Source organism: Glossina fuscipes, unplaced genomic scaffold (assembly GCF_014805625.2).
Source record: "Glossina fuscipes isolate IAEA_lab_2018 unplaced genomic scaffold, Yale_Gfus_2 1, whole genome shotgun sequence".
NCBI lineage: Eukaryota > Metazoa > Arthropoda > Insecta > Diptera > Glossinidae > Glossina > Glossina fuscipes.
The window spans coordinates 41,003,660-41,026,581 of record NW_023998415.1 but is presented as its reverse complement, the minus strand read 5'-3'; the positions used below and the strand labels follow the sequence as shown (position 1 = coordinate 41,026,581).

The 22,922-nt window shown below is 33.0% G+C and overlaps 2 protein-coding genes across 2 annotated transcripts in view; both read left to right on the top strand.

Annotated features, from left to right (window-relative positions):
- The first annotated feature begins 5,983 nt into the window (after positions 1–5,983).
- LOC119631885 lies at positions 5,984–12,159 on the top strand. The gene is made up of 4 exons (XM_038024442.1): positions 5,984–6,099; positions 9,314–9,451; positions 10,424–10,605; positions 10,683–12,159. Exons 1-4 carry the CDS (start codon positions 5,987–5,989, stop codon positions 12,014–12,016), a joined length of 1,767 nt encoding a protein of 588 aa, XP_037880370.1. The 5' UTR covers positions 5,984–5,986; the 3' UTR covers positions 12,017–12,159.
- A 3,888-nt stretch (positions 12,160–16,047) lies between these two features.
- Positions 16,048–22,922, top strand: part of LOC119632452 — a 29,720-nt gene continuing 22,845 nt past the window's right edge. Inside the window, exons 1-2 of the mRNA XM_038025367.1 lie at positions 16,048–16,052; positions 16,342–16,343. The gene's annotated coding sequence lies outside the window, so the exon portion shown is untranslated. The remainder of the gene's footprint in view (positions 16,053–16,341; positions 16,344–22,922) is intronic.

The window sequence follows — 22,922 nt, the reverse complement described above, 5'->3', positions numbered from 1 at the left end:
ATGCAATTATGTTACTAAACCGAAATTAACCATGCACAAGATCGTGAGATTTATCTGTAACATCCGTCTCAGGTACTATGTTTGACCTTTCGTGAAATTCTCGTTTGAAGGTTACCTTAAATGTAGACTTTTGATCGGTTGCTTTAAAGTTATATGCGGGCCATCAGCTTGCTTCCTTTGCAAGCGATTACAATGAATAGTAGATCTAGTCGGAATCCCCAAATAGGTATTCACTTCGTAACGAGCTCACGCGATGTACGCGCCTCGTACTGCGCTCGTCGTTGGGATAATCTCCCTCTAAATCTTAGAGCTCTTAGAGCACAGGGGTTACCCTCTCTTAAGAAAAGATTAGCTATTTTGAATAATGCACATATACATATGGACAATGGCCTCTTATTCATAACAGGTTTTTCTTTTGCCCCTTACAAGCGTTACAACAGGTTTAGGAGTTTAATTATGTAAGTATAATTTAATGGTAAAAGTACTTGAACGTTGTAAAATACTTAAGCTATGTAACTGTGTAAGGATCAGCTTTGTTGTGGCTACGAAATGAACAAAGAAAAAAAAAAAGGAAAAAAAAAAAAAAATGAAAAATGTTTAGTTCAGTAATGCATCAGACAATACAACAAATCTAATCCTTTTCAGCTCTTCATTATGAAAATGGAAAAAAGAGTTACAGCTAAATAACATCGATCTTTTCATATCCATCACCGAAGGATAAGTGGTATATTCATTTTGTCAAGACGTTTACAACGCCCAGAAGGAAGCATCAAAGTCAAAGCATCTTCCTGATCAGCATCACATTCTAAATCGATTTAAGCATATCTGTCTGTCCATCTGTCCGGCTGTGTAATGTCTGTTGTAAACATTCTCCTGGCCACAAAACTGAAACTATCGACATCAAATTTAACAGAAACATTAGAAGTTCTTGCGCGCCGCTTGATATTGAAAATGGGCCAAATCGATCGGTCGAAGGACAGCACCAAAGCGTACCGCGATGAGAACACCTCTGTTTTTCAATGAAATGAATGAGAATTTTGGTTTGTTGCTCATTACTCATAAGCCATAGCAAATAAATGCACGAAAAATTTGAACATATATTCTATGGACGATACTGTACACAATGTGTGCACAAATGGAATTTAATGTCCATCTGTGTGTTTGCGCAACTTGCAGATATCGCCTACAAATTTGCAAAAGAATTTGAAGAAAGGACACGCCTACAATGCCCATATGTCTGTACGATAAAAAATTATTTTATTTTGAAAATAGAAGAAATAAACTGCGCCGACTCCATATTATAGAGCATATGAGAATTTTGTTCTTTTACTTCTTTTGTATTTTTTTTTTTTTTTTTTTTTTTTTTTTGTGCCAAACGATTATATGGGTATAAAAGATTCGGTCCCGATTGAATTCAAATTTTCTCACTTGTTTAAATTTACAAAACTTTTCATTGTATTTTGATCAAGAGAACATCATAATGGTATTGCGCATGCACTTTGACTATTCGAATATTTTCGATAATTTCGTTGGAGCAAAGTGAAGGGTTTTTTAAATAAAAGTTTGTATCTAGATAGTGACAATGCTCGCCTGCCGTGCACATCATTAATAGACATAACATATGAACGTCTACGTGATAAACGTAACATATAGCCGTCTAAAGTTAATAACAACAACAAAGTTAATAAGCGATAGGCTTTTAATTATCATGTTTTTGATGCCAAGGCTAACGAATCGAATCAAATTATTCAACTTGAATTGACGCATATGGAAAGAAAGAATTTAAGAGAGAGAGAGAGAGAGAGAGAGAGAGAGAGAGAGAGAAGTTCGACGCAGATATAAATGGGCCATGATTATATAGCTTCTTTCATTCCTTCTTTTCTTTCATGCTTCTTACCCTTCCACATTGTCATATATAATACACATAGTGACAGAGTATCTATAAAATGTTTTATAATTAATTATTTAGCAAAATGATCAAGTCTTAAATCGAAATTGCATAAGGTTTTTTTTTTTTTTTTTTTTTTAGTGGGAGGCAAAGTTATCTTTCTTTAACCGAAAGAAAAAAAAAAAAAAAAATAAATAAATAAAAATTTTTTTTCCAATTATAATTTTTATTAATGTTCTCCTTCTTCTCACAAAGTCATTTAGACTCTATTCTTGGATATGGTTTAATTTTAGATGCAAGTCTAGGTCAGTGAATCTTGAAAACAAACAAAAATTGTAATTAACATGTCCGTCTGTCTGTATTATGAAATGAATACCATTCTATAAAAGTACATAATAAAATATTTATAAATATATCTCGTTGTTGCTCATATGCGCAGTACATATATATAAATATATATATATATGTATTTCTTTTTAGAGGTGTTCTTTTGAAGTTTAAGTGCAATTATATGCAATTATTAAGACCTTTATCATATGATTTGCATAATTTAGTAACAGTTTTGTACTTTTAATAAAACAATCACAGCACATATCCGTAGTTTGGGCTTCTGTTGAGGTATAAGCAAGAAATCAACAAACAAAGAAACGCTCAAACATTTCGTTTATGTATAAGAGATGATTAAAAATTAATTCACCTGCAAATTGAGCTGTAAACATCGTTTTTACACCACCACCACAACCACCGTCAGCGTATTACTAAAGTATATTAAGCAAGTAAGTTAGCAGACGTTCGCAATACATCGGCAGGTACATTAATAGAGGAGACAATGGCAAATATAATAACTAGATTTTAGATTAGTAATGCCTCTCTTCTTCTTCTTCTTCTTCTTCTTCTTCATACTAGCACTATTCACCTAAGTAATGAATTAAACTTTACGCACAATTGTTCCCTTTTGCTCCACATATTTAACTCAATTAATTGATTCGTCCGTAATCAAAGAAATTCGAACAATCCGAGGTCTCTTAATAGAATTTCCGTGCGAGCTCAATTTATCTGGCAAGAAGTCGTGTAAAATATTACATTACATTACAGCAACAACATAATAATCTAAGTTTACACGAATGATTCGCATTCGTGTCCTACGCTAGCTGTGGACGCTCCTCTCTCACCCATGAGCAGTGAAATTGAAACTTAAAAATTGAATTTCAAGTTTTTCCCTTTTTTTGAAGGTGTGCTGTCCAAAAATAGGAAGCGAATATTATTTTTCTTGACAAAACACGTTTGCCCGTCTTCCAAGTATTACCACTTAAATATAATGCAATCGTGCCAGCGCCATTTCCCATCCTCGGAGCACTTCTGATAGGCGCTTGACCTCCTTCAGTTCTTCGATACATTCGTAAACATGTCTTCGACTCTTACATTGAAAGTACAAATAAATGAATAAATGAATATTAATGTGTATGTGTTTTGAGGTTATGTCGCAGCACTTATTTCTCGTGATGCGTCAAATCTGCAAAAAACTCTCAAATCATTTTTGTAAATCAAAATTTACATTGACATTTATACTAGTCCTACGACCCTTAATGTCAATTTAGAATCGTTGCATTTGGCCGTAATATGCGAGTAATTGAACGTTTCGTCTTAAAAACAAATTCAAACATGCTTTTACGCTTGACAGATACAATTGCATGTGAAATTGAAGCATCTAAGGAGCGAAAAGCATATTGCCGCTGTATCTGTTGGCCCGAGTTTAAAGATTATGCCTTGTTGTCTAGTGAATTATGTATTGATACCCTACACTATTTGTATTACAAAAATATATTAAGTTTGTGTGAAGATATGTAACGCCCATCTCTTATCTATGCAAAAAGTGATTCTGAATCGAGCTAAGGCTATCTGTACGTCTGTCTGTCCATATAATCTTGTGTCGCAATTTTCCAGATAATTTGATGAAAAATTATGAGAATTTAAAGAATTGCGCGGCAAAAATCGCTGCTCAATATTATTTCGGCATGCCAAATCGAGATGAAAATTTTAGGTCGGATGAGGCAATTTTTCGACTCTTTACTCTATAATTCTTTCTATAGAATATTTCTTGGTAAAAATGCAAGAAGAATTCAACTTGTCGAGTTTGGATAACGTAGGTTCCATCCCATAGAAGGATTCCATTGAAAAACAGGCCTCTATATGCCAATGCGATCAAATCTTACCCAGTTTTGGTAACGCAGGTCTGGCTTTTTGAATACCATCCCATGTAAGGGCTCTTTAAATGTCTAAATTTTGATATATTATGATGAAAAGTGATTCGTAAGAGTAATTGGCGATAAAACTTATCTGCATCAAATTCGGATCGAGTAGATCAATTTTTTTGAACATCATCGCACACAACGATTGTCATGAAATATTAAACGCTTTTATGCCAAGAAGGTGTAACTTTTAATATTTTACTCCAAGGTTTGCATACTATAGGACTATCTTTCAGACTACATTATATATTTAGGGGCTGTCGTCATAAAGTCTAGTAACGGGTATCTAAAAGTCGACTTTGCTCAACGATAGTGTTCTTATTGATTTGATTTTTTTTTATTTTTTATTTTTATTTTTTTTTGTTGTATAGAGGAAAACTTTGTGTTGCGGTTACGATTTGCGCGGATGTGCGACCATTTTTAGAGAGGAGAGATTCGGCGGGAATGTTGTTCAATATACAGAAAATTGATCGTTTAGAGGACAATTTGATAAAACTTTAATAGTAGAAACAATGATTCTATTTGTCTAAGGCTTTTAATCGCTTCTTAAAATGCGTACATGAAAACCACTAGAATTCCTGCTTAAAAACATGTTAAAATGTGACCGCAGACAAAAAAGAAAACAAACAGAAAAGCAAAGCAAAAAGCATAAAAAGGAAATATCTCACCTTAGAAAAACTGTTGAACAAATCCTAACACTTTTTGTGTATTGGAGGCAAATATATACAAGAAGTGACACTTAAACGTATACATAAACACACATGTTAGTTAGTAGTGTGTTTGCATATAGCAATCACCGCAGAATAGATTGAATTTGCGTGTCCAGTGTTAGAATGAATTCTCTCATCGCGAATTGTTTTATTTATATACATATGTGTTTTGTTTTGTTAGTAAATGCTTTAAATGTGCAACGCTTGGTTGCATTTACGTTTGTATTGGTTAGCACGGTATTGTAGCATAAATTTTATGGCACAGAACAAGACACAAAACAAGGTGGAAAATTTGCGAATACACACAGCACAAAGCACACAGCACACACCACACTACGCAATTGAAAGATGCCACCATAAACACCAGCACCAACACATTGCATATTTAACGTCTATGTACTTGTGTGCGCCTATGCTTAACAATTGCTATTAAATTGGCAAAAAAAAAAATAAAAATAAAATCAAAAACCAAAAGCAAAACAAAAAAAAAAAAAAAAAAACAAATGCAAAAAAGAATATAAAACGCAAAACATTCAGAGCTACGATACAGGTAACTAACGTTAATGAGTGAATTGTGAATTTTCTTTCGCTGAGATGCTTTTGTTGCAGCAGTGTTGGTGGTGGGTGGTCAGGTGAAACACAAGTGAAATACACACCAATGGAACCACAGTCTATTACTGTTTGCTTAGAGTTTCTAATCTTAGTTTTTTTGTGTATTTTTATTTTCACATAACTGAGAATCTTATTTAAATAGGTGGCCACCGTATTAGAAAGCAGTCAGTCGGTTTGTTCTTCTTAAACTTTACGGTTCTTTTCTTAAAATATATGCATACATATATATATATATATATATATATATATATATAGATATATATATTATAAGTATATAAAATTATTATATAATTAAAAATTTATAAACTTATTAATTAATTTTTATTTATTTATTGTTTTTTTATTTATTTATATATTTATTTATTTATTTATTTATTTTTTTTTTGATGATTTTCAAATGGATCTAAAATAAAAATTATTAATTTAACATCACATCATTACAAAAAAAGAAAAAAAAAAAGGCAAAGGATTTAAAAAGCAAAAAAAAAAAAACAAAAAAAAACAAAAGAAAGAAGAAAAAAAGAGTTATGTTATCATTACGATATTTAGCAAATTTATTAATTATGTGCAGCTTCTACGCGGGAGTGCTCAGTGATATTGATTACAATACCATTAACGATGATGGTTCATATCGCTTTCGGTAAATTGTTATTAATTTAGTTTGCACGTATTATTCATCAATTAAAAGAACAAAAAAAAAAAAAAAAAAAAAAATATATTAAAAAGAAAATGAAAAAAAGGGCAACAAAGCAAAGCAAAGCAAAGCAATGCAAGTAAGCAATGCAAGTAAGACATGCTCGCTTTTGGGGCTAACGCTTGGCTACCTCTCTGATGATGGAAAAAGTGAAAAATATTATCAATTGATTTGCTATTGAAACCATTAGCTTAGTTAGCATCATCGGCTGAGCGATTGCAGCAGAATTTACCATGATTTTTATCTTTATCCCTAACAACATATTTAACAACACATTCTCGTTCGGTATTTGCCGTAGGTCGTAAGTTGCAGTTTTTTTTTCGGATCGGGGACCAAAATACTTTTACTTTCAATTCTTCTCTGCGGCTTATAAATAGGTGTATGCCACGTTAAAAGCGACCGCGAGACGAATGAACAACTACTATGGCTACCTTGACTCACAAACTTGAATCAAACTTGATCATAAGTCTATGCAGGATGTTGCGATGGCTATCTCGAAATGACAAACATAATATCGCTTTGAGAAGCGACCGCGATCGCATGGATGTCCACCGCATGGATGTCCACCGCATGGATGTCCAAGACTTTTTTTTTTCTTCCCTTAACTCTCAGCATGTCAATACACCTGCTACGATAATTATCAGCCCTGGGATTGATCGAAATATGTAACTTTAGTAAGAATTTAAATCAAATCGTGCGTATCGGTACTTGTGTTATAAGTCATAAAGTCATAAAGATAAATGAAACTTTTCTATATATATATATATGTATATATATATATATATATATATTTATTGATCCTTTTTTTTTTGAAATAATTTTGATATGATTGTGTGTTATGGAACGAATGGTCGCGTTCATTTGCGAACTGGTTATTTGTTTTGTTGTCAGATTTTCTCGATCTATCCACTTATGTGAATTGAAGTGTTGAAGCAATCAATTGCAGATTGAAGTGTCAACTTTCGAACATGCTCACATACATTGACAGATAAACTGAGAATTTCGCTATAATGCAAAATATTTAAACTTTATTACATTCTTCCCTTCGACCCATAATAGTTATCCGTACAACAACTTTGATGGGATGACAGAGGATGTTTCTAACAAAAATTTTTTTTTTCTTTTAATTATCGCCTTTCGAAAATTCAAAGTGACTGCTGAGATTTAACACTTGACTCGTGATTAATTTTACATATGAATGAATTCCGAGAGTACGAGTTTAACACGAAACCTTCCAGTTTTTTCTGAAATAATTTATTGCAAACGAAATTAAATTTTTTTATTTTTTTTTTGGAAAGAACGACATGGGTTTATATATCCATCGGAAATCTTATAGCCTCGTTGCCTGTGCGCTGTGAAACGCCAAGTTTACAAGCGTAAAAGTTGGTTAAATCGTTTCATAGATTCCCAATTATAAATTAGACATCTATACACCTGCTTGCTGTAATAATCTTTCAATATAGCGCCTATAGCGAGTTGAGTTCAAAGTGATAAAAACCTGGCTTCGGAGTTTCACAGAATTTTTAAGCTAAATTTATTCTTTTCCTATTGCTTTTGTAGTTATCATCGGATCATATACGTTTTCACGTCTAATACTTGCCAAAGTTCAGTTTTCAATCTCGATTTCGACGACCGTCAGTCTTGCAACAATAGACGAGAGAGATATTGAGGGGGACAGACGTCTATGTACTTTTTTCAAACAAAATTTACAAACGCTGATCATATATTTATACAAACACACACAGACACACAGTCACACACACACAAACACACATGTATATATATTCTTTCTTATATATGGATTTCTTAATATTATAAATAAAAGGACAAACGGACAGTGCAGTTATTACTTACTCTTCTAATAATTATACTTTTCTTTTTCATCTTCTTCTTTTCTTACACGTATATTATAATTGTAAAGATTTCAGAATATTATTTTTTAAAGCCTTCTTAAGAAATTTTTTTTTTTTGAACGAAGAGGCACTTAGAACTACCTTTCTATTGGAAGCCAGTTTAGTAATGTTGATGTTCTTGCGAAAAGTTGAGTTTTTGCGACACGCGTGCATTACTGCACGGTCATTCGTCTCCTACTTCGTATGTTCGTAAATGTGCCGTACAACAATAGTTGTCTAGCACAACTATGCAATATTATCGAGCACTTATTCATGGTTGTGTCGAAAACATGATTTGACTTCTAAAAAATGTATAGAACTTACGTGAGATTTATGTGTAGCCCCTATACACATATATATAACGTATATCAGAGACAAAACATAAAGACGTGATTTTATTTAGCTTTCTTCGTACGTCTTGGCTTTTGCAATTGCTCAATTCCTCAATTTATGAATGCGACCAACAAGCGATCAAGACCCCTCTTGTCCAAAATAATTTTTTTTTTTTTTTTTTTTTGTATAAGTGATCGCTCATGGGATATGCTTTATATGTGAACGATGGTGATAGACAAAAGGGAGTAGGAAGATACAAATAGGGGAGATGTGAGATCCCTGAAACTATTTAGCCATACGATACTCCTAAATGATTAGAAGTAAGTAAATAAGCTTGAGAATTATAAACAATATTCACAACGACGATCCTTGGATTTCTTATTTATAAAGAGATCGGGAAGGCTAAGTCCGTTTAGATGAAGGAGTGAAATTTTTATAAATATGCGTATAAAAAATGTTCAGACACGTTGATCCACTCAACAAGCCCTTAATTAGCAAATCGAAGTTTGTAACGTTTATTGTTACTGCAGGAAATTTTGAAAATTAAATTTTAAGTTATGGTAATGTGATGAGCCTAACTAATGAATGCGGGAGGGAAAGGGATTTGGTTCAAAAATTTTAAACATTCCGCTCTAAAGTTACAGTTTCGCTTTGAGGGCGATGCTTAGGAGAAGGGAAAATTGTGATCATGAAAGTATTCATATTTAGCTAAATCATTTATATATTGTGTGTGCGTGTGTATTAGTTGTAATTATTTATGCAAGCTTTACTATACAGTTGTTTGCCTCCCAGTGCAACTTATATTTCATAGTACTTGCGTTTTTTCTTTTCTTTTCGTTATTTACATGTGAATAAATATGTATTTATATACATATATTTATATATATATATATATATATATATAAATGCAAAACTCGAACACTTAATGTGGTCAGACATACAAATGATGACATTGGCGGCTTCTATCATAGCGCAAGTGCTTCTCCAGACAACATAGTGCGAGGCCGTTATGGTTCACGTAATCCGGCTACTGGACAAATTGAAGAGACTGTCTATACAGCGGGACCACGTGGGTGAGTTGTTATAAATATCCCCAAATGCCAAACACACCAACACAAACCCGATTTTAAAAAAGATTTTTATCGCGAAACTTTGAATAGTAAAAAAAAAACAAAAAAAAAAAAAAAAAAAAAAACCGCACAAATAAACAAACAAACACACATACATTTATGCACCATAATATCAGCTGCACTACACTTATGCGCCTGCCGACTTATTGAAGCATAAATCAAGCGATTCTAACACGCTTATCAAGATGCTACCGTTTTATGGATTATTTGTAGTCTTCTTCTATTTGCATGCATGTAGAGCAAGCAGTTAAACAATTTGTATCTTTGTCTTATTATATATTGTTGTTGTTTTTATAAAGTTCAATTTCAAGCAAAAACAAACACAAATTTCTATTGTTTATTTATTGAAATGCTCTGTTTTCCCTTGTTTTTGTTTCGTTTTGCTTTATTTATTTATTTATTTTTTTTTTTTGCATCTTCTTCTTCTTTTTCTTCTGCATGCAATGTCCGGTATTAAATTTTTCGGTATTTCGGCTTATTAAGAAAAAATGTTTGAAAAATAAATGGAAGAAAAATGAAATAAACAAATTCTTATTAAAATGTGTAAAATGTGTTGCATAATCTGTGCAATGAAACAAGAGGGCAACTAAATTAGCGCTACGTCTTGCTTTGTTTGTTTGTCCGCTTCGACTTCAACCCGAGTTAACCCAATGTTCTGTATATCCGTTATATTAGTTGCCTGCCACTTACACATTCACATACCACAACCATTGTTTTCTTTCACGCAAAAGTTAAGAATTTTTTTTTTATATATTTTTGTTATAAATTTTCCTGCTAACGGTTTATGAAGCGTAAACGCAAGACTTTATATATAATTTTATTCTAATGTATGCAATATTTATGTAGAGAAAGCATAATGTAATCACTTTTACTTTTTTTTTTTTTTTATTTATTTATTTCACTTTATCTTAACAGATTTCGTGCAAACGGTCCGAAAATTCATCGTAAAACCGATTTGGCTCAGTATCCGATTAGATCCAGAGGCTCGCCGGACGATCCCCTAGCTGATCCATATGATGATCCATCCTATAGTTTTAGTTTTCGTACCGCTGATCATTCGCGCTCAGAAGATAGTGACTCTACAGGTCGCGTTAGAGGTACGGGTTTATTCGTTCAGCACATTTGTCAAAAACGAAGTGTCTTCGAAGTCTATTATCTTATTTTGGCTTACTAGGTCTGTATTCGTACTTGGATGATGTCGGAGAACGGCATAGCGTACGGTATGCAGCGGGCGCTGGTACCGGTTTCGAAGTGTCAAATGCGATACCTGACAATCCAGCACGGGTAGGTTACACTCTACCGTTATATAAAGCTCATCCTAAGACACGTGGTAAAATGACTGTACAACGTGGTCCAGATGGAGCTTACAAGCTTATAGCAGCCGGTCCCGATCATCGACGTGCCGAGAGTCGGGCATCGGATGGTTTAGTGCGTGGCACGTATTCTTTTCTAGATGATAAGGGTGTTCAAAGAACTGTTGAATATATAGCGGGTGCTGGTATCGGTTATCGTGTGGTGCAGAATAGAGTAGGTCCAGGTACTCATATAAATCCATCTGTATCGGATTTTCGTTTGAGTGATACAGACTTTAGATTGGCTAATGATTTTGGTCGTGGCGCGGGAGGCGGCTTGAGATTGGGAGGTTCAAGCTCACGTACGGGTTCAAGCGACAGTGAAACAAGCAGTTCCCCAAGAAAAGGAAGCAGTTCTAGCGGTTCGAGTCGATCAGGTGTTGCGAGCACTAGGGACGAGGAAACTGAAGGTGATTATTTGAAAACTTCAGATCCTAATGCAGTTGACCCGAAAGATAGAACCAATAAACAAGACAATCAAGCTCATCATGAGGACACATCAAGCACAAATAGCAGAGGCAATCAAAGTAATAATAGGCAAAAAACTGATCGTATCGGTACTGCTAATCGTCAGCGAGGTGATAGCAAATACCGGGGAAGTGGTACTACTGATCGCGAAGCTATGAGCGAACGCGAATCGAATAAAATTACTGGTCCTCGGATAACCGGCAATCGTAATTCCGTCGGCATCGAACAGCATACGCAAAATACGCAAAACAGAAATCGTGTCAGCTCAAGCAGCTCAAGTCGGGGTAGTGGTTATAGTTATCAACGTCCTTCAGATTCAGTAAGTTCGTCCTCTCCTTCAAGCAGTTCTGCTTTCTCGGTTGATAACTACAATCTCAACGACGACGATGTAGGTGGTTCCTTGCCACCGTTAATTACGGCTAATCGTAAAATACTTGAATTGGATCGTGAACGTGATTGGGTTGAAAGACATCGTGATTCGACAGTGATTAAAAATATTGGCAAATGGTATATTGGTTTGCCGCCGGGTCAAAGCGTTCGAGCGCATGTACAAAACATTGATATTATACCGTTAGGTGGTCGTCGTGTACCATCACCTTCGGAAGCCTTGCGTCAAGATGAAATAGCTGATATGAACGCTTCACTGGAAGACGGGGACGAAGCGTTATCCTCTTATCGTAGAAGTTAGTTGTGCGCTACATATTTTTTTACTTAAGCGAATCTCAAATATAACTATAGTTGTAAGAAAATTTACTACAAACCAGTATTTACCGACAGAGAGAAAAAGCTGGAAAACTTTTGCGAGCAGTTTTAATATTGAAATTACTATTAAGGAAACACGATTTTTTTAATTAACATTGTTTAAGTCGAATGTTATTTATATATATATATATATATATATATATATTTATATAAAAAAAAAAAAAAAAAAAAAAAAAAGAAAAGATTTTCCAATATTTGGGCAAAAGAACTAGGGTCAGTTGAGGGTTGTCGTTTGCTCGAGCGAACTTAATATGGAATTTACATTTTAGAATTTAGGATTATGGGTGTCTCACCGATATCGAATATGTAAAATATCATATTTTAGTTCGATAGTGAAATAGTCAAGCGATTCTTTCAGTTTCGATTTCAATTCCCCCACCGATGTCTTTGTGGTTGCAAAAGAACGAAAAGCCCAAATCCGTTATATGGAAGCAATCGAGTAATACCATCAACACGTCTTCCATATCGTACGATAGGTTCGATAACCTCACGCAAAACCGTAAATCGATCCCAGCGCATAAGTAAATGAAACTTTTGCTATTTATCGGCATCTAATGAAAAGTTCAATAATCCTGAATGAAAACGCAAAAGAATTTCGATCACAAATTCATTGTCAAGGAACTCTTTCCGCTTATAATATTAGTAACGTGTTTAGAAAAGGAATGTGGAAGAACTGAGTACCTACGATAAGTGTTAGAAATCGGATAATGCTTTTTGATCGGGTTTTAACCCGAAATGGCGTTAAGTTTATGCAAACGTATGCAACACCGATTAGAACTTCTATTATACTTACTTTAAACTAGATCTAGCGCTTCAGACAATGACTCTGAATTGATTTTGTCTGTCCGTATTACCGTTTGATATCTATGTAAACTATTTAGTGCACTTACCCCTTTTTGGTCAACACGTTATTGAAAACGATTTGAATCGAATTATATTTCCGAGGACGCTTCGTATAAAGATCTGTTTTGGAAAATTTGTTATATAGAAAACATTTTCCATTTTTAATATTTTTTTATATCGTATATTACTTGTGGTGCATGATTGTATTAGGTTTGTGCGGACATATGCAATATCTAGTAGGACTTAGGATAGATCTAACTCGTATAATAGCGAAACTGATTCTAAATCGATTTAATCGAGTCTGTTTGTCCGTCTGTCATTCTGTTTTCAATCTACAGCCCAAGAGTAGTAGTACCTTGGGATTTTAAATTGCTGCAAAAATGATTGGATCGGATAGCGCAAACTTTTTTGAACCTCTTTCCATATAGCCGTTTCTATGAAAATTGACATCTTTACGAGCTCAATGATGAGCATGTTTTCATCATAAAATATTGAAAATTGATTCACGATAGCAATCTGATAAAAACATCAAGTGGACCAATGGAATTAATTGTGAATTTGCAAGCAGCGCTGCTGGGAGAGAACAATTGTGGTAAAATAGCAAACTCTCGAACAATTTGTGATCGACTGCTCACTCAATGATTAATAAAAACAATGCGACTTTGTATCAATTTTTGGTATTTCCATGCAATAGTCACAATAAATCGTTTCAATATCAATCTTGTTAAATGAAAATATTGCAGTCGGGGGAGGCTGACCTAAACATATCCTACATCATTTCATCAAGCATGTAAGAATACAACAAAAATTATACACTATCTTTAGGCAGAGGCAAACTTTTCATGGAAATTCTCATCTGAGAGGAAGCTAAAAACGTCCACTAAAGTGGTCCAAATTTAACAAACTTAACTTGCTTACCAAAGATTTTATTATTTTCCCCTTGCTTTCGTTATAAAAACCTACAAAGTAGATTTTATCGTCATATGAGGGCCTTGTTTTTGCAAGGTGGCGCCAAATAATACACCTATGTGATGTATATTCACTACCGTTAATGTTGATGTTCCACATTGCTCCAATGGATCAATTTTGATCAAAAAATATTAAAAATTATACCTCTTTGGCTTATAAAAGCTTGCTTTTCACTAAAATCCTCATATGGAGTCAAAAAAGATAGACGTACGTTATCCAAAATCGATAAGATTTGTTTTTATGTTCGATAAATCATTGTGATCGAATTTTTACCTTGAAAATTGATAATTATGCCTTTTTACCGTACAAAAACTCAGCTCCCATAGAAAGCATTATACGGCAAAGGGCTCAAAGAATTTTCCCATCTATTGCAATGCTTTCGCATCAATTTGCTGTGGAATTCTGAATTTATCAGAATATCTCGAAAATTTGCGATTTGTAGATTGAACACAAGAATATATGGGCAGCCATCAGACGGACAGATAGATTCAGCTCGATTAAAAAAGTGATCGATCCGCTTAATAAACGATGAGTCCGTCCCAACTCCTTCTGGTTGTTACATATGTTTGCACAAATTTACTATAAAATGCATTTTATCATAACCGGTGTAGGGTACAAAAATGCCTTGTGTCGTCTCCGTTATATTGCTCAGAATACGGACGTTACTCTGAGTAGAGTAAAACGTCGTTTTTATTAGCGATAGTTAAATCCGTTTCAGTGCATTTGATCAAAGGAAAATATTAGTAACGTTTTTCTAAATAAACATTTTTCCAATTGTGTAGCTTTTATAAAATTTAACCTATAAAATTATACCCCGGCACGTTTGAGAGACAAGAACTCATGAATAATTAAAAAGAAAAAGAAAGCCTTGCATAACGGAAAGTAAATTTGATTTCTAAAGAGCGGCCTACGAAAGCTACGTTAAGAGGTAAGTTATTAATCCAGTAATTGGAATAATCCTACTACAGTGATGGCAAAATGATTTTATTAAGCAAAAAAAAAAAAAAAAAACCACAAGATTATCGATCAAGATGACACATGTTTGGTTTAATGTACATTTAAAAGGGCACAACGCGAACTCTGCTATCTGGCTTGGGACCCGATTGCCCCTCTTCCACCCTATGAATATAGGTTGCATCTGTTATCCTTACCGTCACTGGAGAAACGTAGATTTGTTCTTCGGGTTTGCTTCGTAATCAAATTAATAAACAATTGACTCGCCCGTCCCTAACCGCTTCTCTAGGCACTTTATCTCGATAAAGCTTAGTCAGTGCAAATATAATTACGAACTGTTTAGCCCGCTCAGAGTTGTTTGCAAGAACCCAAATGACGTCTATCACTTATTCTCATTAACGGATTCTTTAAAGTCCATTAAAGCAATATTGCTTAATACTCGCGATTTACTTATGTCGTACTTGAACTAACTTTTAACCTAAAAAAGTCATTATAAGTCGAAAATTAATTGTTATTAACTATTATCGGTAGCCAATCTTATGCATGTTTGCGATGGCTTAGCAGTTCACATGCAATTTGGTCCTGTACCGATTGTGGGTGTGGCTCTATGCTAGTTGTGTACATGTTTTTTTTTTTCTTTTTTCTTTTTTTTTCCCCTTCTTATTTGTTTTATTGTACTTATACTAAGTTTTAATATTAATTAATTTACAATTTACTTTAAGAGTCAATTGAACTCTGAAGACTGAAGAAGAAATTGTCAATTGTCAAAAAAAAAAAAAAAAAAAAAAATGTTCTCTTTAAAAAACTGCATAAGAGTACGTGATGGGTTAATAAACAATGAAAAGCTTGGCATCGCATTGACCAGTCATCGATTCTATTTAGATGGGGAATCTATACTGTGAATGAACTAGGGAGAGAAAGAGAGAGAGAGAACTGTAAGCGTTTCCTAGAAAGGTCTATATACAGATGGAACAAAGGGAAAGAAGAAAGCGTGAAGCAAATTACGCATATTGTGAATGAGCTCAAGCGATTAGTATTAACTGCGTTTCACACGAAACATATGTCGGCAATTTTTACAATCATATGTATTAGGTTTTATATGCGTTTCTATGCATGACATTAATATGTCGTCGGGTAGTGCGCTTTAAAACTATATTTAATTAACGTGGATATATATATTACATGTGTATGTAAGTGTGCAAGCAAACGATATGATATGTGAAAATTTCTTTTCAGTTTTGTTATTATTATTTTACTGTAATTATAATGAGCCTCTTTTTTTTTTTGTTTTTTTTCCAAAGCTATTTCTCAACATTTCAATAACACACACACACACACACACACACACACACACTCGTACACATTACAAATGTTCTTACAAAATCTGTTTGTCGCATTTTTTTTTTTTTTTTTTTTTTTTTTTACCATGTTTTCCATTTATCTTCAATTACACATTAATGATGATTTCAAATAACCTCAGATGAGTGGTATTGATACAAATTTACATCGATATGCGTTGAAAGCAGATCTAAAGCAGTTCACACGCAGTTTATATATACGAAATAGACAATAAGAGAAAACGAAAAACCTCTAAACCTTAACAAATTGTGGTTAAAATCTATCTAAGATTTTTCAAAATTCGTTACATATAAATTTGAAATGCAGTTCCAGGTTACATCATAGTCTTTAAGTTGAACGCGTTGAAGATGTAACAAGTGTTTAAGAACGCGCAAGCAAAATGAATTTCTATTGCATTTTAATCACTTATTTTGTACAAATTATAACGAATGCATCATGTATAGCCGAAGTTGTTGGTAAAGAGTTATCGAAGGCAAATTCGTATTTTTATATGTCACCAAATGGTGATTATCGTTATGCTTATCGAACGACAACCGGCATGGAAAGTGGTCAAAGCGCCGATGCCACAAATGAGGTGAAAGGTTATTATATGTATTACAACGAAGGCATACCGTTTATGGTAAAATATCGGGCTGGCGTACAAGGATTTCAGCCAGAGATTATACCATTAGCGAAATTGTACCAAAAACAAGTTATTAATTTAAAAGGAACAAATTCAGAATATCCTTTACATTTTTCAAATATGCGCCGGCCAACGGCCACCACACCACATATTGCAAATGTCGAAAGTTTGCCATATTCTAGTGAATCATCGACGGCTGTATCGATTTCCAGCTCATCAAATCATCATCATTATCAGCAGCCTTTAACGCTAGGAGAGGTAACAGAATTAAATAACTTGTCGTTAAGCCAAGCAGTAACAGAATCCGAGCCTGACTATGAGCCGGATATGCAATATAAGCGTCCATACAGCTTCGCTTATCGAGGGGAGCAATCTTCACATTCCGAATCGTCCGATAATTTAGGTAATGTTGTCGGCTCATATTCTTATCGCGATGATGCTGGCTATCATGATCTGTCCTATAAAGCTGGTGACAATATCGGCTTTGTCGTTTTGGGTGGCAATTTACTAAAAGCCTCCGATCAATACGCAACAACAAAACGTAAAAGATTTGCTCAATTTATTGGCAGCTACAACGACGATAATAAACAGCATTCTGTCGCCGAAACTCAGCCAGTCGCCACTTCAGATGCTTCGGTCAAAAGATCATTGCGAAAATTTCAACGCTATACTCGTTGGTAATTTTCATGATTTTTTTTTTTTTTTTTTTTTTTTTTTTCTTCAAGATTTCTATTCATTTCTGCTTAAGAAATATTGAGAAGATCGTAATAACGAAGGCTTACAAAAATTTTGTATAAAATTTTAAAATTTATTTACAGTTTTTTATCGAAATTTTGAAAAGTTCAATACTTAATTAATAAATGATTTGTTTAATGAAAAGGAAAAAATTCAAAAGACTTAAGCAAAAAACTTGAGTAAAATTTTGCAAAAATTAATGAATTAATGAACTCGCTCGATCAATACTTTAATAAATGAATTTTCTAAGAATTATTTCGCGATAATTTTACTTTGCCTTTCATATGGACCTGCGGACTCGAATTATTTTATATACACGATGGTCATACATAGTCGTTTTCATTTCCAATTATTTTTTGTAAATTTTTTAAGGTAATTTTTAAAACGGGGAAATATTTTTATAAAAAAAAAATAAATAAATGATCGATATATAGCCAATCGATCTAAATAAAATAAATGCATATTTTTATCGATTTGCTTAATGAAATAATTAAAAAAAAAAACATGTTTCTAAACAATTCGAACAGAGAAACATGCAGAATGTCTTTCTTCTTCATTCATCTTCATTCATTCAAATGGATTCTGTTAGACTTTCTTCTTGTTCTTGATCATTGAAATATCAAAAATTATAACCTTTTACTTGAAATATGAACCTATCCCGTCCAAATCGTCCATATTCAATTAATAGACAAATAACAAAATTACTATTAATTTTCACTGCTTCACTGCTAAGAAGTTACACATTAAAAGTATAAAATATCATTGCATGCAAATATCCGCATAAACTTCCGCAAGTGATGGTAAATGGTTTTTTTTTTTATCCTTACCCAAGTTTAAAAATAATAACAGAGATAATAGGCAACACAATACTAGCTACACTGGCTATATCAGTTTAAGTATATTATCTTATCAATACACAACAATATTGATTATAATAAAAAGTAATTAGCTTAAACTAATGTATTAACTAAGACCAGAAGGAGCAGACGCGAAACTCTATCTCGGCGGCATTGTAAAGAATTCATTTATTTTCATTTCACAAATGAATATTTTACATATGTATATGTAATCTAAAGATGAATTCTTAATCCGATGTGAATTTGATAAAGAGTTGTTATAAAAAAAGAAACCAAAAAAAAAATGTAGCGTAACTCTCTAAGGCTTTACAACTTTGAAACCAGAATTAATGAAAACGCGTCAATTCCATTTTTCTTTACAAATTGATGGGCGGGAGCGCATACATCTATATATATATAGCGGGGGGTTGCGCTAAGAGCAACAGAAAAATATGACAGACAAGCTGTAATCGCGATTTAAACACGGACGGATGACGGACAGACCGTTTTCGGGCTAAATCGATTTCGTTGTTCATCAATATGTATATATATATATATATATATATATATATATTATACCTTACAAGGTATCTTGCTATGCGTTACATATATTTTCTGAATCTAATGTACTCCTGTAATGGGTACAACAGTAAAATATTAAATACTGTTTGAGTATAATGTAATCAGTTTACCACCAATTTAACCACATTGCATATAACAAACATGCGCGCTATGATGTAAAAAAAAAAAAAAAAAAAACGAAAAAAAAAAAAGTTCATTTAAAATTCCAGACGTCGCCTGAAAACTTCACTCTCTATTTGCGTAAAATATTTGTGATGGGAGAATTAATTTCGAGTCGCGTTGTTAAAGGAGAGAGTCAAAGTGATTTTATAATTTTTAAGTTTGGGTCACTAGCGCCCGATACGCGATAAATCGTCAGGTGCAAACACGAACGGATATCATCATGCAATCAACGTTTGCAAAATTGTTTTTTAAACTATTTTGTTTTTTTTTTTTTTTTAAATACAAGAGAAATAATAATAGAAACCTTGAAATTGAAAGTGTTGCTGAAACATAGAAATTAAAATTAAAATATTTTGTGAAAATTCGGACAAACTACAATATTTAAATAAAAAGTTTTCTCTTAGCTATGATTATTGTTTCATTTATTATTTTATTTTTCATTTTTTTTTGTTTATTTTTTAATGGAAAATAAACTTTCATATGTCACGGAGACATTTTCATTTTCTTTCTTTAACATTCATCTTCATATGTTATATTATTTTGTTGAAATGTTTGCAACGCTAACGTAGAATAGAAACGCAATTCAATTGCTATTATAAGCTCAATAACAAGACATTGAAGATATTTTCAAAGTTTTGATGCTGACTATAAGTCGACCCATTAAATGGATTGATTCACTTGTCATATATATATATATATATAGGATGCCTTTAACAACCTATGTCAACCTATTGAGACCTGTTTGAGATTGTCCGCCCTTTTAAGACACTTCTGACGCTTCATTTAGACATTTAATCACGAACAGTACACAACTAACTTCGTTTATCGTAAGGCTTCTGTGCTAGTACGAAATGGAACTATAAAGAGAGCAAAGGGGAAAATATTGCTCTTGTAAGGAAAAATTTTGCTATTAACATCATCGCTTTGATGTTCTCATCGCGATCAATTCTTTAGCGTACTTTTAATGCAAATCTAAACAAATAAATGCTTACGATATGGGATTTCAACGAGAAGATGGTACGTGCCACGCACTTGGTAAAGAAAGAAAATATTGGGGATAAGAACGAGATTTATTTTTGAATAATAATCTTCTCCTAACATTAGATGATCTTTAAACATCGTGGGATGAACTAACGCCTTGAGATATCAAAACGGCTAACTCCAGTTAAGTTTCCCCCTATGCAACCTATGGAAAGCATTTCGATATATATAACAATCATCGAGAAATGCGTTCATTACTTCTCTACGAAGACCTTTATTATTTAGATATTAGTCAAGTTGAAGAACCGCTTAAATCCGTTTCTTTGCTTAGCAAATAAATAAATAGCTTCAGTGAAGAAAAGTGAAATATTTACTTAATGCTTTCATTGATAATATTATTTTCTGATAAATAAATAAATAAATATGATAATGATTTTATGGAGGCGTTTAAATGGTGTAAAAAACAGATTTTGCGAATATATAGTCAGGGAGAACCCTGTACCAAGTGTTTGAAGTATAACCGTAGTTAACTTGACAAGCACGAAATGCGATTACAGGTGGAAAAAGCAAACCTTTCATGTGAATGGTAGCGATATTCGAAAGCGAAAGTTTGGCAGAGGTTTTTGTTTATTTTTTTAAATGAGCAATCACTCAGAGGATGTCCTCTAGTCGTGTAACGCGGTGACGGCCAGAAAGAAGAGAGGAAAGCGAAAATAATTGAGAAACTCGGGCCGCAGTGCATTGGATCTGTGCTTAATCGATAAGTGTTATGCCTGTTCCGACTGAATACTCACTAACTAAGACTTGAGCTTTAAACCCACAAGCATTGACTTTCCAGCGAGCCTCGTGGCATTTTTCCGATAAATTGAACTTTGTAAAAATCGATCACGATATTCATTAGCTTTCGAATTATATTTATAGAAAATGTTTGAACTAAGTGAAAAATTTCCTTTCCAGCGCGGAATGTCAAGGAAAAGAAGCATAGCTTTTCAAGAGCCGCAGCATGATCTTCATTATGATCTGTCCATAAAAGATTGTTTTTTTTTGTATATAAAAAGCAAAAAATTGTAAAGTTATTTTTATTATTATTATTATTATTATTATTATTATAAATTTAGCCAGAGAATAAATTCTAAGACTAAAGTCTTAAAGCCCTAGCATTCTAAGACTTTCGGCTTGATAAAAACCTAGTCGAGACTCTTGCCTACTCGGCCACTCAGGCAGATGCATTGTAAATTTTTTTTCACTTTTCTCTAAGTAAATCTAAAGCATCGTTAATGGACCGATGCGATCACATTATTGCCTATACTGCAAGCTTAACTTGTGGATTAACAAATGAATTATTGAATTAATAAACAATTGCAACAAGTTTTAGTTTCTTGTACTAATGCAATTGAATTGATTGAGTTTGAAAAAAAAAATATATATATATATATATATATATATATATCAATGTAAACATTAAGTTGGAAAATAATAAAGAGAAAGGTTTTCATCAAATTCTTGGCGGGCTCTAGATACATCGGCAACGAAAAAGTGCATTGAAGTTCATTGCAAACCCATTGTAATATATGGGCTTTGCCGTCTCTGGTAAACTTTCCTTTCTTCTCTTCGATGCGAACATATGTATGACATATATATATATATATATAAGAAAATATATTATTAAATATTCTTCTTATTTGCCAAATATTTAATAAATCTTCAAATCTTTTTTTCAATTTTCTTTTTTTTTTTTGCTATGTTTTTTGTAAAAAATATAATATTTTTCGAACATTTCTCTATTTCTCTCCTCTTTATTAGCAAGTTAAGCACGTATCTGCTTTTGATGGTCACACATAAAAACAGATCAACACTACCAGCGCAGTCTACCGTCTCTTAATTAACAATATATATACACATACACATACAGAAACACACACACACATATATATCTACATGTGCCATGAATAAGTGGAACGACTTTATTTATATACGACTTTATTTATATATGTAGAGCAGCGTTGTTCATTTATTTCAAAATATTTTTAACAGCAACAAGTTCACTGTCAGTTATCTAGCATGATAGAGCAAACGATACCCATTTGAAATTACTTTAAAGAAAAGAACAAAAGTAGGGATTTTTCATTAGTTGAAAAATTTTAAATTTATTTATTTATTATTAGTAACAAATGTTTATTCACGTTATTGTATATTTAAGATTATTTTTGTTTTTGTTTTTTTTTTTTTCCTTTCCTAGCCTATATCACTTATGGTATACGAGCGTATTAAGTTTGTATGGATGTATGCAACAGCTAGAAGCAATTCTCAATTAATTTTCAATCGCTTTCTGAATAGACTTAAGCTTCTCGGTCCGTTTGTCCGTCCCACCATATGTTTGTCTTGTGTTCAAACTATAGACCGCCAATTTTTGCGATATTTTGATGAAATTTGATACACTAACGTGTTTCGGCTCAAGGACGAACGCTATTAAAAGTGAAATTCGCATTGGAACACTTTTTCAACCACTTCTCATAAAACCTTAGCCGTATTTTGAACTATCGTTACATGAATAGCAATAGGGTGATGTAGGGTATTTAATGCTTTTTACTTGTATTCATTCGTTCAGTGTTTTCATTCTTTGCTACTAGCAAACCTACATTTGTTAAAGAATTTTTTCAAATAAGAGTTCGTTGGAAAAAATAATCACATGTAGAAGAGCATAAAATTTTCTTCTCTATCCTAAAAATGATTGCCTTTATCGTCATCGTGCCATCTACATAAGATAATTAATTTTATTCTTTGACTAT

Bases quoted from the DNA above. Each gene is read 5' to 3' on its own strand.
- LOC119631885 (XM_038024442.1), top strand. From the start codon at position 5,987: ATGTTATCATTACGATATTTAGCAAATTTATTAATTATGTGCAGCTTC. The intron at 9,452-10,423 runs GTGAGTTGTTAT...TTATCTTAACAG, and splicing joins TATACAGCGGGACCACGTGG to ATTTCGTGCAAACGGTCCGA. The intron at 10,606-10,682 runs GTACGGGTTTAT...TTGGCTTACTAG, and splicing joins CTCTACAGGTCGCGTTAGAG to GTCTGTATTCGTACTTGGAT.